Raw genomic sequence first — 23,930 nt, forward strand, 5'->3', positions numbered from 1 at the left:
GGAACGAGTTTGCGGATCTTGCCGCGCGCAATAAATGTCCGTTGCGCAACGCCAATTTCCTTCCATAATTGCAGCTCTCCTCTCTTCGCGTAATTAACTCGCTCTCGACTTATTCTTCTTATCGAGAGCGCGATATTTCATTCGCATAACGTCGAACAAATAAGAGAAATTCCCGTTGTTGCTCTCGATTAATTTCTCGCTGGCCGCTCTGGGCCGCGCTGGGCCGCGCTGGGCCGCGCACGCGCGTTCGCCTTCTCTTCCTTCAGCCGCGAGCTGTGCCCCGGCAACCCTCCATAAATCCACCCCTAATAAACCCCCTCTGCCGTCTCTCCCTCGACTAGCTCTCCGAGCGATATTTCTTAAAAAAAAATCAATCTTCCGCCCAAAACGAAATTCCAACGGCGCGCGTTATCGTCCACTCCCATCGCGAGATTGCTTTATATTTTCTTCGGCCTCGTCGCGCACGCGACGGTTGAGTGTCCATTAGAGTCGAGTTTCGAAAAAGAAAACCTGCCTCGGATTATATTCAACGGCGAAGCTGCGCCTACGTAGCCGTCTACGTACCACGAGTGATCGTGTCAGCTTCAATTAGCCGAAAGTTCAGCCGACAAAACGTACGAGGTAATCGCTTAATCAGCGCTCGCTGCTCTCGCGAATGATGGTCACGCGAGGACGATTAAAAGGCCGTGCGTAGGCGTGGATCGATCGCAGGCCACGCGCAGAAAGCAAGGAAATCGGCAACAAAACGGGTTCGCGCAAGCGGCCGGAGGGGGAAGGAGTACAGAGCGGAAGGGCCAGACACTAAAGTGGAAGGCTTAATCCTACGGGAGCCTGCGCGCAGTAACCCTTTGGGCGCTGGCGGAGCTCATTGTTCGGCTATCTCGGGGCTCTCCGCGAGCATTGTGGCCTGATAAGTACGTTAGTTCGCGTAGCCCTCTCCCGGCGCTGCTGCTCAATAGGTCATGTCGCTCGCCCGACGCCTGTTTAACCTTGCGATACGCGACGTTAAAACCATTGTCTCGTTTCTCGTTTACCGTGCGCCGCCGAGAATATTATATTTGCGTCGTGCTATGCCGCGCCTTCGATGCCAGACCCAAACAGATTGGTTGTCTAATTAAAATTATTCGACGCTCGCCCACAATGGACACATCAGCGGGGCTCTACTTCTTATTATGGGCAAGATAAGCCATCGAACATTTTCAAGAATGTAAACGCTTGGCTATCCTAGCGATCACCAAAGCAGATAAAAGCGCCAGTTATTTCTCGATGTACCAGTCGTAAAGACAAAAATAACGAGTCCAAGCCGTATCCCCTTGAAACGAAACGATCATTTGAGCATTTCCCAAATAACTTCCAATATATCTGCCGCGACGGGACTTTCATCCTTTTCCGAGCTTCGGAAGTAGCGAGAGAGAGAGAGAGAGAGAGAAGAGAGAGAGAGAGAGAGAGAGAGAGAGAGAGAGAGAGAGAGAGAGAGAGAGAGAGAAACCTTCTGACATTCAATACATACGTAAATATTCAGTGAGCCGAGCCGTGCGCACGGAAAATTTTTCGATTCGAATGCACGATCCCTCGGTCCGTCCCGCTGTATCATGACAAAGTGTCTTTTCGAAACGCGAGCTCGCGTGAAATTTTACTGTTTAATTAAAACGCAGCCTGCTCGCAAAAGCCAGTGAGAGAGGGAGAGAAACCCGCCTAATTACGGCATCTGTATCCCAGCCGCACTGCACGCGCGCAAACAACTTTTTACGTGCGCCTCATCAATCTTCCGGCTCGGAAGCATTTTTCTTTATTTATTTGTTTATTTATTTATTTATTTAATTTCTTCGCAACTCGCGCGCACGCGAAACGCTCGATGTCGCCTTTGCACGATCGCGCGGCCTTATCAGTCGCGTAATTGACGCGTCAGCTAAAGCGCATAGCTCATTAAATTCCGTCGCCCCTCCCACTTCTCTTCTGCCCGGCTCGGATGGCGCTGGAGGCTGGTGTTTGCCTGCCCGGCGTTCCCTTTTGCACTCCGCCAACGTAAAGACGAAAAAGAAAAAAGAGAGCTGCAAAGAGCGCGATCCGCAGGAATGATATGACGACTGCTTCTCGCGAGATAGCTTCTGCCAAAAGACGAGGTGGAAGAAGACGAGGAGGAAGATCGCGTAGTGGTGTGTACACAGAGAACGAGGCCGCCGCGAAAAAAGACGCGCATTAGGAAAAAGAAAACGGGGCCTCGGCTGTTGTGCACGATCACTCGCCAACACACACCCACATGCAAAGTCACAGACGGCCCGTGAAAACGTGACCTCCCCCTTCCTTAACTCTATACGTGCAGCGACCTCTCGCCGGTCCATGAACCATACTCTCGCTCTCTCTCTCCTCTCTGTGCAAAGCCTCGGTAGAGTACATACTCGACATTGCATGCATCCTTCCGCGCTTTATAATATACCTGCAAGACGAAGCGCTTGAAAAAAGAAGAAGCGGCAATAATGCGATGACACCGCGCGATAATGGGAGTGTGAGCGAGCTGGAGGGAGAGCTCGCTAAAGTTTAAATGGGATTGCGGCTGGGAGATCCTTGGGCGTGAAAATTCCCCAAGAGCGTTTTGGCCTGATTGGAGTGGACCGATTTTCGGGGGCGAAAGCAAATGCGAAACCCTCTCAGCTCGATTGTAGTGCAGCCTCGGCCACGCGCCAATTATTATTATGACGCGTCGCGATGATTTGCAAGCTCGCTCGCGCCGGCTCATTTCGGCTATTAATCGACGATCCGATGAGTTTTTCGTTCGACCGAATCGCCTCTCGCTAATTGCCGATCTTGATTTACGCGTCCGACGATACGTACAGCCCACGAAGAGCAAGGGAAAAAGCTCTGCGATGCGCGAGCAATAGATTGCGTTCGCGGCGCAAAGGGACGTCTTTGACCGCTGGCCCTTTGTATCCTTTGGCGCGCTTCCGAGCTTCGCCATCGTAATAATCATAATAATTGTTTCCACTGTCATGGATATTAATCCACCTGGAACATTTTCACGTCGATAGAGAGAGAGAGTCTTATGATTGCATTGTTTCGGAGAAAACAACGAAAAATGCACGAACACAAAAGGCAAACAAGCGCATAGTCTGTCCCCTCGATTAATCGTCGATTATTCAAGCGTCGCGCGAAAACAACGTGCGCACAGACCTACAGCGCTAGCCACGGATTAAAACGCGTTATATAGGCTCTCGTTGTAAATCAATAATCCCGAACAACCAAACGAACGAGAGATAGAGAGAGAGAGAGAGAGAGGAGGGAGAGCGGGAGAGAGCACAAAGCGAGACATTAATAACGGGTTCGAGAGCCGTATACATCGAGTATAGATAAGCATCGTGGCAATTAGCATAGAGTCTCGCGCGCACGCACCAAAAAAAAGAAATATTAAAAATCGCTTTCTACTTTTCATTCATCGCAAGAGGTGCGCGCGACAGTAATCGAGTTGTACGAGGAATTGGATTTCTTGTTATAAGGGTGAAATTTGAATTTTAACTGTGAGCAGTGGCGCAGCGATGGGAATTGCATATATCCCACTGCTGCAAAATTCGTCTCTCTCTCTCTCTCTCTCTCTGAAATGCAGATATGTTTTATTACTCGCTCGCGTTCGCGCGAGAGCGTAATATAACTCGCGATAACAATGTTCATTTGCAAGGGATAAAGTTTAAATGCCGTTAATGCATGCGCGCGCGCGTACGCTGCCCGCGAAAAGTCATCGTTTATTAAAGCTTCGTTCGCAAGTGTTTTTTTAGTATTCGCGACTCTCTTGCCTGACACTTTATGGCCGGCAATGCGAGGGCGTTACGTCGGGATTTCGCGCAATGCATCCAAACGTTTTTACGAGCGTGCATGTGAAATTATCTATCCGAGAGAACAAAAGCCAATCGGAAGGCTTAGGTCCAAGTGGAGCAATGTATCCCTTCTTTCTTTGTAATTCATGATTGCGCTCATTTTCATTATACTTTTACGAGTCTTTACGAAGAACAAGACGCTGGATGAATAATGTTTCAAAGAGCTCGACTCTCTTAACTGAAACAAAGCTAAAGTAATTTTTGCACTTGCTTAAAAAAGTCTCTTACGATTGAAGCGGTCTACGGTCGTGAAACCCGTTGCTCAGTTATTAAAACCATTTTCATTCGGACAAGCTAAACTGATTATATGAAGGAAGCGAACTCTATTCTTTCAATTTTCTTTCCTTGCACACCTCTACGAAAAGAACATTGTACTCGTTTCTTTTTGTACAAAAAGCCCCCACGCGATAATCCGACTTTCAAATCCTAAGGCTACGTTAATCGATGCAGCTCGTTCGTAGGTGATGCGCGCGGTAACAGGTGAAAGCCTTGCACAGCAAGCTTTCTTCTCTCGGCGGCTACGAAGTCGAGGCAGGCTCGCCGCAAACTGGCTTGCCACTGCCATTCTGCGCACTGATACATGTACAGATGGCTCCGAGCTACGATAGTAGCTCCGATACGCATTGTAATTAAGCTTGATTAATACGTCTCAAGTTGCAACTGACGCAGGCGCGCGAGCGCGTTCACCCGTGGGATTCACTCATTTCATGCTTGATTATGCACCGCGGAGGGTGAGAGACGACCCAAAATTTTCCTCTTTCTTTTTGTCGACCTCTTGTTCGAGAGAGCTTCGGCTAAATCGTGGCGTCAACATTTCAATGAATTATTCGAAATCTTTCGGCTGTTAGAGAGAGAGAGAGAATAAAATGGTTGATATCCCCGAGAAAGTGCGCGCTGGAATGATCGTTGCGGCTTACAATAAGAAGATTATCATAAATGACGAAAAGAACCGGTCCTGCCACTTAAACTCCTCCGTTCCTTCATCAAGTTTTTAAGAACTTTTCATCGAAATTTCTAAATCTCCTCGACGTCAGCTCTTCTAGCTCTCTCTCTCTCTCTCTCTCTCTCTCTCTCTCTCTCTCTGTCTCTCTCTCTCTGTCTCTCTCTCTCTCTCTCTGCAGAGCGCGCACGAAAATTTCCGAGCGTGACCCATATCCTGGGTCTGTTTGTTGTTACTTTTGCGAAAGTGGTGGCTTTCAGAGTAAGCGAGTGAGAGAGGTAGAGCTATCGATCCTGGAAAATGAGAACCGACTGCTAACGTCCAAAGCTCGCTTTCGCTAGCTTAACAGCATCGAGCGTCTCTATAGCCTCCTCACGAACCACCCTAAAAATTAGAGTGTTCCCGAAATCAAGTCCCGTAAAAGCTCGGGCGAACTCGCGACGACACAAGCCCTCCAAAGGAGAAGCACGGAAAACTCAAGTAACATTTTTCTCTCTTTGCTTTACTGTTGCAGCGAGAAGCGAAGAAGGAAGAAGGAGCGAGGAACCGAACGTAGAAGCAGCGACTCGTAAAGGGGATCAAGCTGCCTCTGGAGTGCGAATCCCGAAAAAGCAAACGACGAAAAGCCAAAAAGAAGCCAAGATGAAGCTAAGAAGAGTGGATATCGTCGTGGCGTTCGTTAGCCTACAACTGCTATTGTTGACGGGCGGTGGGGCGCTAGGCGAAGGTGGCTTGGAGACGGCTCTGGCTGGTACCATTGGCAATCACAATGGGGTCCGCTGCCCGTGGGCCTGCACCTGCGGCGGCCAGGAGCTCGATTGCGCGCTTCGCGGACTCACCCAAGTGCCCGGCAACCTGGCCGCCCTCACTCTCGCCGAGAAACTGTGAGTATGCGTGCCTTGAGTTTGGATAAACCCAAGCCGTGTCGCGCTCTCAAGATGTACGTGGTGCAATTGGAGAGTCGGCAAACGACGTTACTCCTCCGCCGCCGCCGCCGCCGCCGCCGCCGCCACTCGACTCGGTGCTTCTTCCTGCAGCTAGGCTATATACAGCCACGGCTCGCGTTCCGCGGATGTCGCTGTTATGCGGTCTGCCTGTGACGCGGATAACCCAGCCCCCTCGCCGGCTCCTTTGCTTTCTTTCCTCTCCTTCGTTTCGGCTACAGACAGACGCGCGCCAGTTATTTGTTGTTGCAAAGTGTGTGGTGACGCCTCGTTAAACTCTGCCTCCCACTTCGATTTTCCTCTTTCCCTCGCGCCACCAGCCCGCACTTGCGACACACGCTTCGAGTGGCGCGCAACGATACGAGTCGTTTGCCGAAGCTTGCAATTTCGGACATCAGCAATTACAAATCTTGCAGCTCGATACCGAGCGGCTTCCATTCCCATTTTTGATTTGTTTTATCGGCGCCTTTTATTGCCTAAGCTAAAAGTGACCGGCGGACCAGAGATAAGGCCGCGCAATATTCGTAATGGAAGGTCGAGAGGACATTTCGATTAAAGAATAATGCCCGCGCGCTTAATGCTTCGGCGCCAAAAATGGAAAATTGATGACTGCTCCGCGTGGCGATAATCGAAAACGGCCTTTCTGCTCCGGTAATCATTTATATTGTTCAGACGAAAACCTCTTTTCGTTATATAGCAGCGGGTAGCACTCGCGCGGTTTCGGTATCTCTATCTGCTATCGCTTATACACATAGAAAGGTGCGCGTCTAACGCAGTGGAAGCGGGAGAGAAGCGAGACGATAAATCGGATTTATCGTTGGAAATCGATCGGTTAAACGTAATGAAAACGTGCGGGACAAGCGTAAATAAAGGCGTAATCGGTAGTGGTCGATCGCTCGCTCACCTCTATAAGCGCCGTGTTGGTTTTTACAAATTTTTTAACGCGCGGAGAGAAATCGGGGTCACAGACCAATCATTGCTGTACGCGGTGTACAAATTACAGTCTTTTCCGCGTGGCGTTCGATTTCCGAACCGCAAATCATGTAAAGTCGCTGGTTACGAAGAAAAAAAAATAGAAAAACAGAAAAACAGGAAAAAAGAAAAAAAGGACAAAGAAACAAGCGGAATACGCGTACGAACGGCTAAAAGCTGCAAGGAGGAAAATGGAAGCGCGAAAGTAGCATCGCCACTAAAATCCCGCCGACAGATCCGAGGAGAGAGCGAAAACTCGATAAGATAAAGGCGGAACGGCTCGTCGTCCAGACGGCTGGCGTCCATTTTATGTATTGGTGACCGTCGTCTGCGGGGGCAGAGGGAAAAAAATGAAGCTGTTTACGAAAGAATTTTCACCGATACCAATCGCGACACACTACTTAGCCGCCTGTAAATCGGAGAAGCATCGCTAATGGCTTCGTAATTATGGTCCGAACTACAAATTGCCTGATATACTTTTTCCGTGTTAGACATCCACTTGAGAGTCCATGGTCGTTTCGTCTTTTTTTTACGGCTTTGAATTTTTGATGGCTCTTTTCTTCCCACAAGACTTCTTAATGTATTTTCCTTTTTCTCCTCTTTATCGATGCTCTCAACATTGTCGCGCGTGTTTTTGTCATTAGCCTGCACGTGGCAAACTTGAAACACATCGTCGAACTTGCCTTGACTTTCCTCAGACGTGGTATGGAAAGTGTCTCTCTGTCAAAGTTAAATTACGCGTGACGCGCGCGCGCGAAAAGTTGCCGCGAGGAAAAATCTTTTGAATTGGAGCCTTCCCCCCATTTCCGCCCCAACGACGGAGTTCAACATTTCATCTTCAGAGTTTATCCAGCTGTGTAAGAAGGAAGGAGCGTCAGAAAAAAAAAAAAGTCGTCGCAACTCTTTCCACCGAATTTTTCGCCAGAGAGAGTATTTTTGCAGACATTCGACACCGAGTTCCCGAATAGTTGCCTTTCCCAGTCTCCGCCTCGTAACGAAAAGTCCAACAAAGGGACCCTGTGCTCGCGCTCTCGGGCATATTTTTGAGAAATTATTTTTCTTTGGAAAATTTTTCTCATTACCGGTTTCAACAAAAACTTTTTTATATACGCGCGTGCAAGCTCTCATGGTTCACCTACCCTGAATTTAAATTTTAAAACGATGTCGTACTTTTCGCGCAAGGCTGTTAACTTCCTTTCTTCGTTCGTGCCTTTGGACTTTGACGTTTTAAATGTACCATTATTCCGCTGATAAAAAAAGACTAAAATGAAAGCGCCTATTACTTTATATTCTATGGCCTTTTTCTATCGTATGCGCATTAAAAACAAGTGAATTATAAGGTCGCGATCGTTAAGGAGGCATATTTGTCAAACGTCGTCATCTGCTTTCCAACTGTGCCTCTTCAATAAATAACTTATTTTAATAAGCGCGTCGTCATAAATTTTCGTATTAAGAGAAAAAGGAAAAAAGAAAAGCTTGGCTCGTCTTTAAAGTACTTAAAATTTTTAAGCTTTCGACGAGATATATAACTCAAGCCCTTTTGTTCGACAGTCTTTTAACTCGTTAAAACGCCCGACATTATTCGCGTAATGTCAGAAAAAAGTCTCGGCCGAATAATTTATTATACATAGATTGGAGAAAATGTTGATAAATTTGCGGCATATGCCCGCATGTTTGCATCCCCGCAAAGCATCCAATAATTCAGATTGATCATCTGTCGCGTCTGTGCGCCAGTGCTCGGTCTAGCAGTCTCTACCCTAAATTATCCTTATATCAAGTCGCCCTATACCCACGGGAAAATACGTTTTTTTAACGATTTCCACGTCAAGTTTTAAATTCATTGGCCGAAGCTTACACTTGCAACACGCGTAGAAGAAAAATGAGCGCTGCAGAAAAGATCCGAGCAATTAGGATTAAAGGCGTTTATATATCCAATTTGTCGGGGGCAGGGAGAGAATCCCCGTGTAGACTGCAATTCTGAAAAGATAAAACGTCTAGGCGTCGTACGGCCGAGTGAGGGCCGAAAAACGTCAGTGAAGAGAGAACCCCTTGCATAACACATGCGCACATGCGGGCAGGGTAAACACAGACGCTCTGCGCTCTCTCCTCTCTCTCTCTCTCTCTCTCTCTCTCTCTCTCTCTCTCTCTCTTAATCCGACAATGAATTCAGCACTGCTCTCTCGCTCCCTGGACTCTACTCTGCCAGAGCCGAGCTGCTCTTTCTTTTCTTCCCCATATTCGAGTGTGTGCCTGTGCTGCGCGCTTCAGTTTGTTAACGTTTTCAAGAGCCACCTCACCCCTTTTTTCTTTCGACCATGCGTATGCACAAACAAACACGTGCGCACGCGCACGCGCACGCAAAAAGATATCGCTTTTATTATTACGGCTACTTTTTGGAAAGAGAGAAAGTTGATACTCTTCCGTGTATAAAATATAATGTTTACTCACATTTGTATGAGCCTTAAGGTATAGGATTTGAGTCCTTCCATCTTCCGTAAGCTGCTCGCTGCAAGTCTCGCTCTCGCGATAAGTATGCGGATTTAAAACCTCTTGCTTTACGCCAAATCCGCTTAGGCCACCTTCAAGATTAACCTTTTTCTCTCGTTGCAAGGGATTTTTTTTAAATCTTTTCTCTGGTCTGAAACAAAACGCCACGTTAGGTGTAAGTAGGGTTTGAAGTATATTCGATAAACCAACGGAAACCTACGCACATTTATACACGGCTGGGAGATTTCATGCATATATGCAATCGGTTTTCTCGCTCTCTCTTTCAGCTTTTTTTTGACATCACAATGTCCTAATGGTTAAGCAGCGCTGATTGATCGGGGCAATCGGTCACGTGACTTGTCCAATCAGGTTACGAGGCTTTTTTCTATGTGTACGCGGACGCGACGCGCCAAGGGGAAGATTAAACGCTTTCCATTTGCATACGTAGATTGGATTACACATCTGTTTAATAAGGCAAGAGCACACAAACTGTTTATTTACGTGATAACGCGCAATAATTCGATATATACAAGCGCAAAGCCCTTCGTGCGTGCGCCTCACTGGCTCTTGATTAAAAACGAAAAGGCTACATTATTGACGCATTACGTGACGCAACGTATGTTCATGCTATCGATCGACTTTCTCTCTCTCTCTCTCTCTCTCTCTCTCTCTCTCTCTCTCTCTCTCTCTCTATGTTGCACGTGTTTCAACATAAAATTCTCGTGCAATTATAAGTAATTTGTAACGCAATGCGCGAGAGCCTCCCCTTTTCACACGTACATACGTCTTTCACCCCTCCTTATATATATGCAGTATATAACAATTTGGGGACGGGCGACATATGCGCCGCGCGGAGCGATGTATTAGGATATGCGGCGATTCGATATATCTCTCTGGGCGAATACATATATATCTGTACGTGTGTGTATGCAGTAATGTGCGTGGGTTCTCTCTCTCTCTCTCTCTCTCTCTGTCTCTCTCTGTCTCTCTTGCTTTTGTTGTTCGTGCGTGCCAAAGCAGTATAGCAGGGATTAGCGACATCCGCGTGAGCACGTACGATATAACCCATTGTTTTCGCTCTTTGTCCCCGTATATACACCTACAACGATGCCGCTGCGCATTTTTATTCTATTTTTGTTCCCGCCTGCCCCGCAATGCGATAACGCGACACGCCATTTTTGTCATTCTCGGGGGCCCGGATTTTAAATGCGAACTCGCGACTAACCGAGCGCTTAGCGCGGCGCCGCGCCACCCGTGCGCACATCCGCGCGACGCGCCAGACATTGCTTGATTTAATTTGTCCGAGCTCGTAGCTAATTGGTCAACCTGGCGCGTTCTTGCCGCCGTCGTCGCTTCTCTTGCGCGCGCGCGCGCGCCAATTTGCATTCAACTTCTCACATTCAGCTCCCACCTGCGCCGAGTAACGCCTTGATTAAGTCAACGCTTAAACGCTTAAATTTTAATGTCGCGGACGGCTGGCCAACACACTTGTACTTTGTTTTTCTAAACGTCGCGCGCGGTCGCTCGATCACCGGCACTTCTGGACTCGAGAGAGCCACTTTTGATTTTTACGCGCGAGAGAAGCGAAAGTGCGCCGCGAGGACGTGAAATGTTTAACTTTCAAATTTGGATGTCGCGCGAGCGCGCGAGAGACTCGCGCCAGCACTCTAAAGATAAAAAAAGCAAAAAAACAAAAAAAAAAATTTTTAACGCAAATCCCCGCGCGCAAAAATAAATCACAAAGCCAGGCGCGCGCGCGGAAAACGTTCGCGTTACAAAAGTTTGCACTTTTGCGCTAATCTCCGCGGAGCATTGTCGTCGTAAAAAAGTGAGCGAGAGAGAAAGAGAGAGAGAGAGAGAGCGAGAGAGCGCGCGCACGATAGTGGAGAAGAGGCGGGCATAATTTATGCGTCTGCTCGACGCGATCGAGTGTCTAATCGATATTTCAATTACTTTCTATCAAACTCGCTTAGTCAGATGTGCTCGAGCGTAGATGCGCGCGCTGATGTTTGCACGTCGCTCACCATTTTTCGATGCCCACTTTAGTCCCCCCTCTCGTTCCTTTCCCTCTGGCCGCGTTAGCAGCGGCAACCCTATCCCTTGCGCATGGGAAATTAGAAGCCCGCTACACGCCATCGTTCCCATGTATATTGGACGAACTACGGGCTTTTAGCAAGCTTGGCACGGATACACCCCGTCGGCTGCTACGTGCGTCACGTCTTCCATGGAGGAGAGCGTAGCGCGACAGCGACATGGCGAAAAGCAAGAAGAGGGAGCAGGAAAAGAAACGACGTAGACGTATTGCGCCCTCATCTTTATATATACATGCACTTTGTTCCCGATATTAGCTTGTATTATATTTTTCACCTCGTCTCGCTCTCTGTAACATTGTTATTTGCGCGCGCCGTCTTTGCATGCGACAACGCCGTTTCGATTTCGATTCGATTATGCTCATTTCGTGTTCCGTCATTTTTCGCCAAACACATTCCATTTGCCAGTTGGAACTTTCGATTTCTGCAATAGCAAAAGTATAGACAAAAGCGAAAGAAACTCGCTTCTTGCCTGCAATTTCGTAATCGTTATATTTTATCGACAGCATTCATACAAAATTACGAGTGAATGACAGTGCAAATATATGTTGCACACCTGCAATTTACACTTTCATCAATGACGCGTGATGAATGTAAATGTCCTGTGCGCGCAGCAATATTGGATTTCCGGAGGAGGGAAATTTGCTGAAATTTTAATAGAACAAAAAAAGGTGGACGAATGACAGACAGAGAAATGTTTGCTAGGAGCGCTATATGCGCCACGGTAAACAGGACTTTTACGCTCGGAAATCCAGCACGAGAGAGAGAGAGAGAGAGAGAGAGAAATACTTAGGCAAAACTTTAATATTTTTTACGACTAGCGCACGCGTAGGTATATAGCGTGCCCGTCGTATGAAAAATCATAAACAGCGCGGAGCGAGCGCTGCTTTTCCTTATTTATCCTCGAGCCCTGGGCAGCGAAAAAAGTAAAATAAACGAATTCTCGGCATTTTAGCTATTTGAACTCTTTCATAAGCGGCAAAAATGTCGCTCGCCGAGTCCACCACTGCAAAAAGAAGTAGAATAAATACAATTATTATAGCCTCGACCGCGCGACCACGGCTTCGTTCCGTGCGGATATCGATTCTGCGCGATTTCTTAAAGTTTCTTTACTTAGCATCATGCTGTTTTCACTCAACAGAAAACCTAAAATATTGTATATTGGAAAAATTACCGGAAATTCGATTACAAAATAATTGCTCCAAGGTGTTCTAAATCAAATATTTTTGTAGGAATTATATATTTCTGAGCAATAATATTTGTTAAAATATCTGGCCTTACGTCTTTTTACAGATGTATTTGTTAGATTTATCTGTAGAAAGACGTAAAGCCAAATATTATTTTGTTGTTCAAGATAGTGGTATTTGATTGTTCGCGTTCAACAGAAAAGCATGCACTTGTGGGAAATTGATCTGACCATCTGTTAGTATGAAGACATTGACGAGATATACTCGATATATAGAGCCAAGTGATCCGCCAATGACAGTCGCCAGTTATTGTCTTATCTCTTTTCGTCGCGCCGAAGAGTTTGGCGCCCAGGATATCGATTCGCCTCGTCGTCTGCCTCCGTGTACACATAGGACAAGTCGCACGAGCAAGTTTGATAACGCAATTACCATCTCTTTGCCGTCGTTTAGAAGCTCGCCCAGAAATGGGACATTTTTTCCCCTCTTCTCCGCGGGGCGAAACTCGTTTTGCATAATTCCGTCGCGCGGGACGCTAAGAGCTGGCTGCTGCCGAATGATTTTCGCGCGCCGTTCCGAAAAATTTTTCGGATGCCAACGCCGAAATCAATTTAAAAGTGTATAGGTATATACACGCCCCACCGAGTCGCGGGGGCAGGGGTACGTACAGTATTATTCCTAGCACGTAGGCTTTCCTCGTCTTCTTTTTTTTTTTTTTTCGCGTGAAAGCGCGTTATTGTGGCTTCCTTCGGAATGAAGCTTCGATCGGCGAACCGAGCTTTCATTGTCGCCCGCTTCGAGCGTGAGGCTTTTATCGCTCCCCTGAGCTTCGCTTTTTTCTGTGCGCCCATTGTGTTCATCTATCTCGCGATCTGGTACTCCACAACATCCCGCGCGCGCGATGAGGCTACTTGCTAATAAACACGAACACTGAAGTTGAAAAAAAAGCTGAAAGCAAATGGTGGCCCTTGAAATTCATTGAACAGCGCGAGTTCGCTCGAGAGAGAGAGACAGACAGATTCACAAGCCGCTGAAAATCAATAACCTTCATCTCCCTTGCAACTATATATGCAATATCATCGCTCTTAATTCGTCTCTCTCTCTCTCTCTCTCTTTCGCTCGCTTCTAATTCTAAATGCAGCCGAGTCGAGAGTGGAAAGAGCTGTTTACTCTCTAAACGACTACGGCAGCGGTCGAAAGTTTTTATGCTATCCGCTCTTTCTTTGGAGATTCATAAAGTGGCGCTTGCAAAAACGGAATCAATAATTCGATAGCCCCGCACATCACTTCATCGTTTTCCTCCTCCATCCAGCGGTGGTTGCAAACCGTTATTTTTCTCTCTCTCTCTCTCTCTCTCTTTCTCTTTTTTTATTTTCCTCAACGTTGCCTCGAAAGCGACTCGACGTTGCGGTGGAGGAAAATAGCAGAGCACCGCTTCCGGAGGGTGTTTAAATAATTTTTCGCCGCGGAACTAAAAGGACCGGCAAGATGCCTCCTTCTCCTTTTCTCCTTTTCCTTGCCACGCACACAGACTTTTTATCTGATCTCGCGATACGCTCATCTCGAAAGCTGTGCAGACGTTGACTTTTCCGTTGATTAATGTACGCCGTAAACACGCGCGTCATTGAATTAAACATTCGGGCGAGCTTTGGAGTTATGCGAGAGACGACGACGAGGCTAATTAGCGCTGATTCAACTGCTAGACGACGGCGGTAGCTGACGAGAGCGAGCTCTCAAGAATTTCATTAATAACTTGCTGCGTTCACGAATGGATGAAGGGCAAATGACGATCTCGTTTTTCTCTGTTGCAGGGATCTGCAGGGCAATAACATCTCCGTCATCTTCAAGACTGACTTTGAAGACATGGCCACGCTTCGATTGCTGTGAGTACACGAATGCTTGAGATGTTTCGCAAACTGTGTGCATTTTCATCGCGCAGTTGATCATGGAAAGTCAATTTGATCAATAAGAGTTAGGAAAGAGAAATGCTCACTCGGCGAGTGGTAGGTCACTTGCTGCAACGCTGTTGGGTATTTATTAATAAACGATTGATTTACGACCAATTAACGTTTATAATTGATGATACATCGAAACAGATACGATGCACTGGGAGTAATTGATATTCATTCCAGTGAGCGTCTCAGCTTTGGTATATCAATCATTAGTTTCATCGGAATTCATTGGATATCCAAGCCCATTGTCCGTTGAAAATTCAGATGAAATTCAAGAGAATAGTCGGGAGAATCGGGAGAATAAGAATAAAAAAAAACGAAGAGAAGCAAAAATTACGCACATATATCGGTTGCAGCTGTACACGCAGATGCCGTCGAATGCTTTCAATAAAAAAGATTCGTCGAAATCGGCTTAACGAATCAAACATGCCTCTCTCATATATATCGGCGATTTATTCCTGTCACGTTCTCTGGCATTTCAAAGAAGCGCCTGAATATCCATTTTAAATCAGCATTCATCTTTCGGCCGAGTATATCGAGGCGGAAGGCCGGCGCGCGCAACCTATATGCGTAATAAAGGCACGACGAGCGGCAGCCAGCGGTAAATACGTTAGGGCGTCGCTCCTTCTCAAAAGAGTATCATCAAGTCCAATGTCTTTGAAGTCTCGATCGCTTTCACGTGCAATTTAGAACCTGACGTCAAACACGCTGCCGCGTAGTAATCGAATCAAAAATATCTCGGTGAACGCGCCACGCTCACTATCCGCCACATGCACAGCCGAGCTGTATGGCTTTCAAAGAGCGGCATTTTTCTTCTCGCGGAAAGAGAAATCCGGTGCGCGGCGAATGCATCGCCGAGCTGCATATCAAATTCCTGCGATACATATACACGCACACACGTGCGCGGCCGACTGCTGCTTATTGATTCGGAAGTTGCTGCGATTGCAAGCCTCCTCGCGATAAAAAGCCTTCGCCTCGATATTGCATTTTCGTAAATATTGCCAAGGCTATTTTCGAGCGTGAAATTCTGCGAGATTTAACATTCCAGGCGCTGTACATACGCGCGCCGTAGAGCAACCTCGCTACTTGCACTTTTTCGACTTTTTCGATCCCAAGCTGCAGTGGCTCCTTTTTTCCCTACTCTGCTCTTTCTTTTTCTTGCTTCTTCGGGCATTTGCGATAGAATCTAGGTCAGTCGTGGGAATTGATATGTCAGCGAGAACGAAATGAAGAAAAAAATAATGGCGATCTATGCGTATGAAGCGCGGGCTAAGCGTCCTCGACTGGAAAATCAAAATTTGTGGTTCAGACGTTTCCCGCCACTGCGGGCATTTTCATTCAGCTTACAACTTCTGGACTGCAATTTCCAGAAGTTACTTTCACTTTGTATAGTCGGTTTGATCAAAGTCAAAGAATACACCTACCGCTGCTTTTCAAGTAATACCGAGATAGTTGAAAAGTCTCCTTTTGTGCTGAAAGCTCTTAAGGCCCCCTCTCCATCCATCGATATTCATAGATATACAGACAATGGAGACATTTCGCCTCGACGTGCCACCGATCGCTTGCTTAAAATATATGTCAAAAGTGTTCGAAAAAGTTATCATTGACAAAGTAGGTTCGTACCAAGGTTCGTGCGTCTAATTAATCTTGGAATATTTTGAGCAGTGATTTCTTCGCGAAAACAAATTTTTAAATCAATGACGTGTCTCAGGCCAACTTGCTGGTGATTTTTTTTTTTTTTTGAGAAGAAACCACTGCTCAAAACCATCCAGGATTGATTAGTCGTATTCTAGGTACGAATATTTTTCGAAGATCATTTTTTTCGGGCAACTTTGATTTATATTTCAGGCAAACGATTGGAGGGAAGACACAAACCAAATTTCTCCATTGACTGTATATCTATGTATATCGCTAGGGGGCCCTTAAGCGCGAAAATAACGTCTAACCGCGAATCAAACGAATACTATTCGGCTGTATAATGCCGCGTAAGTTTGATATAGCAGTCAAATGATATCCCTTCTCTTCTCCCCTCTCACGATCGACAAAGTTTATCGCGTATTCATACCGTTGAAGAAGCTATATTGGTTTCCGAGAATTTGCAAATTTAATCATGGCTCGCCCCGCTTATCCCTCTACTCTTAGAATCCACTTACGTAGACAAACGTTTGATCAAACAGAATGGAAAAGAAAGACGCTGGCGATGCACGTGCGCATAAGAATTTCTTTTTTTTAATAACTAATGCACTCACTCGCTGGCAATCCAATCTCTGAAAGAGAACAAAGAAATTTCATTTATTTACTGGGCGGACCGTGGAAAATAGAAGTGAAAATTCTCGAACGAAAGCCCGGTCGCGAAATTTCATCGCACGTAGTGGCGGTCGCGGCGTCTTGCGCGCGTCCGTTCGCGAAAATGACTTAGCGAGCTTGTCGTCCGGCTGCTATATATATATATATATATATATATACATATATATATATATATATATATATATATATATATATATGTGTGTGTGTGTGTATATATACACGTGCGAGAGTGCGATCGATCGGACATACGCGATACTCAATTAAAGTCATAGCCCGGTCGTGGTTTCGACGTATTAAGTGGATACACAGCAAAGTTTTCGGTCGCTCGAGAAAAGTATCCGATACTGGGAGAGCAATTGCATGTTCATTCGAAACAATTAAACGTCGATTCTGCACGCCGCACTTGTCCCAACTTTAGCCTCATATGAGCAGCTTTGCACTCCCCTTTCTCTCTCCCTCTCTATCGCTTCGCTTCGTTCGCGCGCGCGTTGCAATTGAAACATAGTATGACCTATATTACAATATTGAGCTCTCTTGCTCTCTATTGGATTGGCTTTAGTGAATTTTCCTATCAAGGATTATTGGCTTCCTTTGTCGATCCCGATTTTAATAAAATTCACAATAAATTTCATCGTTTCCACGGCAGTATTGCACCTTCAGAAAATTCTTGCTTGTTTGAACCAATTTTTTCGGCTTCAGATAATTCCCTGCAATTGCCGCTCGAGACAAATAATTTCAAGTCCCTACGATCTATATAAAGCACAACTGTCGTGTAGCACATTTTTTTTCTCTCAAGCTCAAGCTTTTCCACGAATTTCACCGTGAACGAGAAAATAATACCCTCCTTAGCGCGTAAAATTTCATCAAGTGCACGACAAGAAAGCGCTAATCGCAGACTCTGAAAAAATAAAGGGGAGCTGTTCGGCGTTCGCCTTTCTCGCCAAAAACAAAAATGACATATAACGCAATTTTAAAAACTCTTTGAAGTGGCCAACTGGTCGTGAATCAACTGCCGCGTGCATTATACTATCTGGCAGCTTGTTAACTATTGTTCATTTTGCGAACAAGAAGGAAGAATCAACTTTTTTTTTCAATCAAGCCGCGCATACTGCCGCCGAGTTGACTGGTTTTAATGAGTTTGCCCGCGCACTAACGAGATGAGTTTTCGTTCTGTCTGCAGGCAACTATCCAACAATCAGATCCACACGATCGAGCGCGGCGCCTTCCAGGACCTTGTCAGCGTGGAGAAGCTCAGGCTCAACAACAATCACATCCGCTTTCTACCGGATCTCCTCTTCAGCAACATGATGAATCTTAAGCGGCTGTGAGTTTCCAATTCATCGATCCAACCATCCGTCGTACCCATCCTCATGATTAATTACGTATCTTGCTTGCTTTCTTTCAGAGATCTCAGTCACAATCAAATTGCGATGATTGGGCCGAAAACGCTACGGGGCATCGCGTCGTTAAAACATTTGTAAGCCAACGAGCACGAACAAAGCAATTGACAATGAAAAAAAATTACATTGCAAACAATTTCCATTTGTCCGTGTCGATTGAAGTCGCCGCGCCGCGCGCTCACTGAGGATTTATAGAGTATCGACAGTCTCGTTACACTGCTGCTGCGCAGCGAGAGGGAAAAAAGGGCGTTAACAAGGGTGTCGAGTGGCGTAATCAATTGATACCTATTCACAATCGACTAGCCCATTTCCCATTAAAAGTTTGCCTCTCGTCGAGGAAAATAAAATCACCTAGCATTGTGTCAATAACAATTGGATTTGCTTATACGCGTGGAATCGTTTGCGTCTTTTTTTTTCGTAACGAGTTCAATCGACGGTGCAACGACCATTATGTTTTTTCATTAAACTTTCTTTGACGACTGCAGGCTGCTCGACGACAACGTGCTGAGTTGCATCGACGAGGCTGCCATACGCGAGCTGAAGGAGCTTGAAATCCTGTAAGTAAAAACCTAACGCCTCTGAATCTGTTTTATTCCTCGAGTTGGGGGTTGGGTTGGGTTGGGAACTAGTTTCATTGATATTCGACGCCCGGATATAACTGATTGTTAAATGGGGGGAAAAAGGTAGTAAGACTTTATTGCAGATACCGATGTGTAAAATTACGGAAGTGCTCAAATATTTACATTATTATATCGAGGCTCGTAACGGTTATTAGTGTACATCGAGCAAATATACGCAAATGCGTTATTGAATTGGTGCGCGTATTACAGCTGTGAATTTACACAACACTTGAAACGCTTACGAAAATAGCACTCGATGCAGGAGAAAAAAAAGCAGTTATTTTTAGCCGAACATAAAATGACGTTTATTCGCAACCGCGATAATGTTTATTGGATTATACTCGCAATCAGTCCGTGGATCCAAAGAACCCAGTTTCCCCTCTGAATCGAATGACAAAAAAAAGGAAGATACAGTCGACAGCTCCGGTAAAAAGCCATCGTACCCGCGTCACTCAAAAAACAGAAAAGGAATTGTCAAAGCTGTCATCTCTCTCTCTTTTCTTCCAGAACACTCAATAACAACAAGCTGACAACGTTGGGTAAGGACGTGTTCACGGGCCTAGCGCATCTGCGTACACTGAAACTGTCAGACAACGCGTTCACGTGCGATTGTCACCTGGTCTGGTTATCGCGTACGCTCAAGACGTTCTCGCGCTTGGGTCAGAACACGAGATGCGCAGCGCCAGCTCATCTCAAAGGCCAGAACCTCGTCGATCTGCAGGTACTTGAATCTTTGCCAAAAAACATTTTTCCCCGCTCCCTGCAAAAAGCCTCTTATCAGCGAGAAGGGGACATTAATGGGCGTCGACGACGACAGAGAGAGAGAGAGAGAGACAGTCTCCTTGGGAATTCGTAATTATAGAGAAAAGATTCCACGATTTAATGCAGATTAGCCTCGTTTTGAAAGCGCGCGGTTCACAGTATTACTGTAATTGGGCTTGTTTCGCGAATATGCCGCGCCGAAACGCTTATCGCCAGCGACCTAATTTTTGGACCAGGCAAAAGCTGATTATATCTCTTCAACTCGAGCTATTTGCCGCCGAGAAAGAGGCTGATTAATTGTTTTAGCAGGCTCCCGGTGAGTCCTAATTTCATTTGATTTTGCTGCGCTCCAATAGCTTCAGTTTGCAACACATTTAATTACGATAAATCTCTCGAATGCAGGGTTCCTGTTAATGTCTTCTCGACGGGCTTCCAGAATAGCAGTTCCAAGTATTTTAGCTGTCGCGAACCGAACTAATTTTAAATCGAGCCTGGAAAACCTTTGGGAGTTGACTTTTTATCCTCGACAGTCGCAAATCTTAAAACTTAGCGTGTCTTTGCATGTTCAATCCATGAATGGTTAATCAAAAGGATGATTGATATAGAGCGTGATTTATCGCGAAGTGCACGACGACCCACATATACCGTATCAGCAAGTCAAGTGGTTGAATCCTCAAATAAATCCTCAGAAATAGCCCCGTAAACATCATGTTCCACGTCACTCAGTCGCACTCGCATGTGTTTATTTATCGATGCTCAGCGACGCGCTGGTGGTCTTTGACACATGCACGAACGATTCTCTTCTTATTATAGGAGCACGACTTCAAGTGTTCGGGTCTGGTCGAGAAGCCGAGTTCGGAGTGTAGCAGCGAACCGTCTTGTCCACATCCGTGCCGTTGCTCGGAAGGTATCGTCGACTGCCGTGAGAACTCGCTGACTCGGGTACCGACTTACCTACCCGAAGACACCGTCGAGCTGTAAGATACTCTATATATCTATACAAATTTTCGGGACAAGTGCACGAGAATTCGTTTCTCTGCTGGCATCGTGAGAGAGAGAGAGAGAGAGAGAGAGAGAGAGAGAGAGAGAGAGAGAGAGAGAGAGAGAGAGAGTGCAACGGTCTGATGGTGGCTTGTGAATTTTTCAGACGGCTCGAGCAGAACGGCATCACTGAGATACCAGCCAAGGCGTTCTCACCCTACAGGAAGCTACGGAGAATGTAAGTGCGCAACATTCAACTCTCTGCCTCTCGCTCGCTCTACGTAGACAGATCGATTTTGCCCGTGCCCCCATTGCTATGTACCAATGTGATTGACGCGCTCTGTAGGTAGTCTTTACACTCGTGAGAAATTAATCAACTTGTCTCCAATGCGACAAAGAGATGTTTCGCTCTAGTTCATTCATTAAAGCGTTTCGCCGACGGCGACTACTCTATCTCTTGCTTCATTTTCCGCCTGCCGGTGAATCATCGATCGGACCACCGATTTATCCGGGCATTGTTTAACCATTGCGTCATCCGAGTGCTTTAATTATTCAGTAACAAACGATCGCGTGTGTCACCCGAATCAGGCAGACTTTTCATTAGGATAGTGCTTCTTAAGGGAATTCAGCCGGCGCCACTGTCGTTTGGCGGAATACGCATTTGGAGCCGCGAAACGAGCCGCAACGCATGGCGCGTGATTTTTGTTTGTCGAAAAATTCTCGAGAAATCAATAGGCACAGGTGATTGACGACGCGCGATTGCTTTTCTTCTCCTTTGCAGCGACCTGAGCAACAACAAGATCCGCAAAGTAGCGGCGGACGCGTTCCACGGCCTCAAGTTCCTCGAGTCTCTGTACGTATGAGCTTTGCTGACTTATCGGCCGCTCGCCCATAAAGCCTCCGAGCCTTTAACCTCTCAACTTTTCGATGTTCGCCTTTTTGCAGCGTGCTGTACGGCAACAAGATAACCGAGCTGCCGTCGGGCATATTCCAAGGCCTAACGAATCTGCAATTGCTGTGAGTACATCTGGCGACCGACAGTCGCTCGTGGCGCGCGTTCACCGGGCGCTTTATTATTTGCAATTTGTTGCAGGCTGCTTAACGCAAATGAGATCTCGTGCATACGCACTGATTTGTTCCGCGACCTGTCGAGCCTCACGCTGCTATCGCTCTACGACAACAACATCAAGTCGCTGAGCAACGGGACCTTTGCCAATCTGCGCAACATCAAGACGCTGTGAGTACTCTCTCTCTCTCTCTCTCTCTCTCCGCGCATACCTGCGTTTCTATCGACGATCCGGAGAGATTTTTCCCTGTCGTAAAGTTGCCGGGTTTAATGCCCATCTGCATGTACAAACTGAGATTTGCGCCTTCTTTTTTTCCGAAAATAGGTTTTTCGAGCGTAATCTTGCTTTTTATGCGTTTAAGCCGCGAAAATGTATAATTTATATACAAGCACACACACATATATATGTATCTCGGATTGCTAACTTGCTTCGCATTAAGCTGCTGCTGCCATTTTGAAAGGATAAATCTCATTTTAGCCTTGTCTCGCATACCTACGACGAATTTATGAAAAAAGCTTTCGCCATCATTATCATTGTCAGTCTGACGGTTTTAAAAATATTCTGATTTACAATCGAAAGCGATACATCGTCGAATATCCAGCTGTGAGCATAATAATAATGGAATATAATCTTAAACATAAAATCACGTTGATTATCGAGTTGCATGGTTAAAACGTAAAACGCAAGAGGATAAATTATTATTACGTGAGTGTTTCGCGTTGTCGTCCGTGATGAAGTTTCATAATCTTTTAAAAGGTGAAGCAAAAAAGAAGAGCGACACGCACGATCGCCTCCTTAAAACGCCATTAAAATCACACGGAACGAATCTCTCTCTCTCTCGCATTATTTTCTGCGCACGGAACAACAAGAAAATTCTTTCTCTTTTTTTTTTCGTCATTTTATCTCATTCGCACGAGAGAGTTCCGCGATGTCGTAAATAAGCCAGGTCCTCCGGTGTACACGGGCGCACACGCACGCGCCGTATAATTGCCGAAAAAGAGGGGAAAAAAACGAGCGCGAAGAGTTGTACACGCCCACGCATTCTTTCTCGCATCGTCCTCGATAATAATGAGGGCACGAACAAGAGAGGAAGACAGAGAGAGAGAGAGAGAGAGAGAAAACGATGTATGTTGTTGCAGGCACTTGGCGCGTAACCCCTTCATTTGCGATTGCAACCTGCGTTGGCTAAGCGAGTACCTGCACAAGAATCCGATCGAGACATCGGGCGCAAGATGCGAATCGCCAAAGAGGGCGCTCAAGAGGCGTATCGACAACATGCGCGACGACAAATTCAAATGTAAGGGTAAGCACGCAACTTCCATCAAACCAATCTCTTTTATTATGATTTCTCTGGGATGCTGATGATATGCCAGCGATGACGTGTAATAATAAAACAAATTAGCGGATATATCTTACACGAGACGTGTGCCTGACAAAAGGTTGGTCAATTTGTGCGCACACACATCCATCCACATATCCCACAAGTCAATAATGTGCCCATATAGCTTGCATTATGTATCATCTCGCTGCTGCCGCCACGCAGCTACCTTCCTTTTTCTTGTTGAACGCTGATTTGTCGTCTCTCGGTTTTGACATACTTTACGGGCGCCCACGGAGCGATGAAGAATTGCTGCGCGCGCGCGCGGCTACTCTCCTTTACTTTTCCTCGCGTGCACGCGTGTGTTTGGTTATTCATCGAGCGGCTGAATTATGAGCTTGACAGCACACCAGTTTCTCTCTCTCACTTTTTTCCTTCAAAAAAATTGAATGTCAAGAACGTCGACCTACCGCGCCAACATTATTTTCTCATTAAGGATTGTTGTTCTCTTCTTAACTTTACTTCTCGGACAGCGTTAGCACACACGACTCACGAGGTTATAAATGGTTTTGAAAAGTTGATGACAGTCGCGCATCGCTTTGAGCTTTCACTTTTCGGAGGCATCGTTTTGGTGTAAAAGTTTCGTTCGCTCCTAAAAACTTTGGGTATGTTGCTCGAACGACTTATCAAATTCGACATGATTGATGACTTGTGCGTAGATGAATTTTCAAATGTCGACTTGTCACTGAACTTGCGAAAATAACGTTCGTCCAGCGGTAAGCAACGAGTACTCGGAATAGTATGCCACTAATAGCATTGTCGCGTCGATGAAGTATCTGTCGAGAACTAACGACGCCAGCGCAATGATTCTTGAAAGTAATTTCATAAGCTTGAGAAAAATCCAAACACAGCGACGGTCGAGGCACGAAGAAAAAGTATGTCGAGACCGAGTTATTTCCTCCTTAACTAACATATACTAATGACTCATCACTTCATTACGTTGGATGTCCCCTCAGCTCGCGACCGAGTAACTTTTTTCT

At 46.1% G+C, this 23,930-nt stretch overlaps 1 protein-coding gene across 3 annotated transcripts in view; it reads left to right on the plus strand.

Annotated features, from left to right (window-relative positions):
* The window catches only part of LOC131668240 (protein slit), a 62,309-nt gene that overhangs the window by 18,080 nt on the left and 20,299 nt on the right, over positions 1–23,930 (plus strand). For 2 of the 3 annotated variants that reach the window (XM_058942246.1, XM_058942247.1), the window contains exons 2-13: positions 5,321–5,690; positions 14,295–14,366; positions 17,923–18,066; positions 18,148–18,219; positions 18,628–18,699; positions 19,270–19,483; positions 20,338–20,501; positions 20,672–20,743; positions 21,287–21,358; positions 21,451–21,522; positions 21,599–21,742; positions 22,712–22,875. In XM_058942246.1, the coding sequence (XP_058798229.1) occupies positions 5,449–5,690; positions 14,295–14,366; positions 17,923–18,066; positions 18,148–18,219; positions 18,628–18,699; positions 19,270–19,483; positions 20,338–20,501; positions 20,672–20,743; positions 21,287–21,358; positions 21,451–21,522; positions 21,599–21,742; positions 22,712–22,875 (1,504 nt within the window). In that variant the 5' untranslated portion in view covers positions 5,321–5,448. The remainder of the gene's footprint in view (positions 1–5,320; positions 5,691–14,294; positions 14,367–17,922; positions 18,067–18,147; positions 18,220–18,627; positions 18,700–19,269; positions 19,484–20,337; positions 20,502–20,671; positions 20,744–21,286; positions 21,359–21,450; positions 21,523–21,598; positions 21,743–22,711; positions 22,876–23,930) is intronic. The other variant, XM_058942248.1, reaches the window with a different exon arrangement.

This window comes from Phymastichus coffea, unplaced genomic scaffold (genome assembly GCF_024137745.1).
Source record: "Phymastichus coffea isolate CEN01 unplaced genomic scaffold, Cenicafe_Pcof_1.1 PCOF00075, whole genome shotgun sequence".
NCBI classification, from domain to species: domain Eukaryota; kingdom Metazoa; phylum Arthropoda; class Insecta; order Hymenoptera; family Eulophidae; genus Phymastichus; species Phymastichus coffea.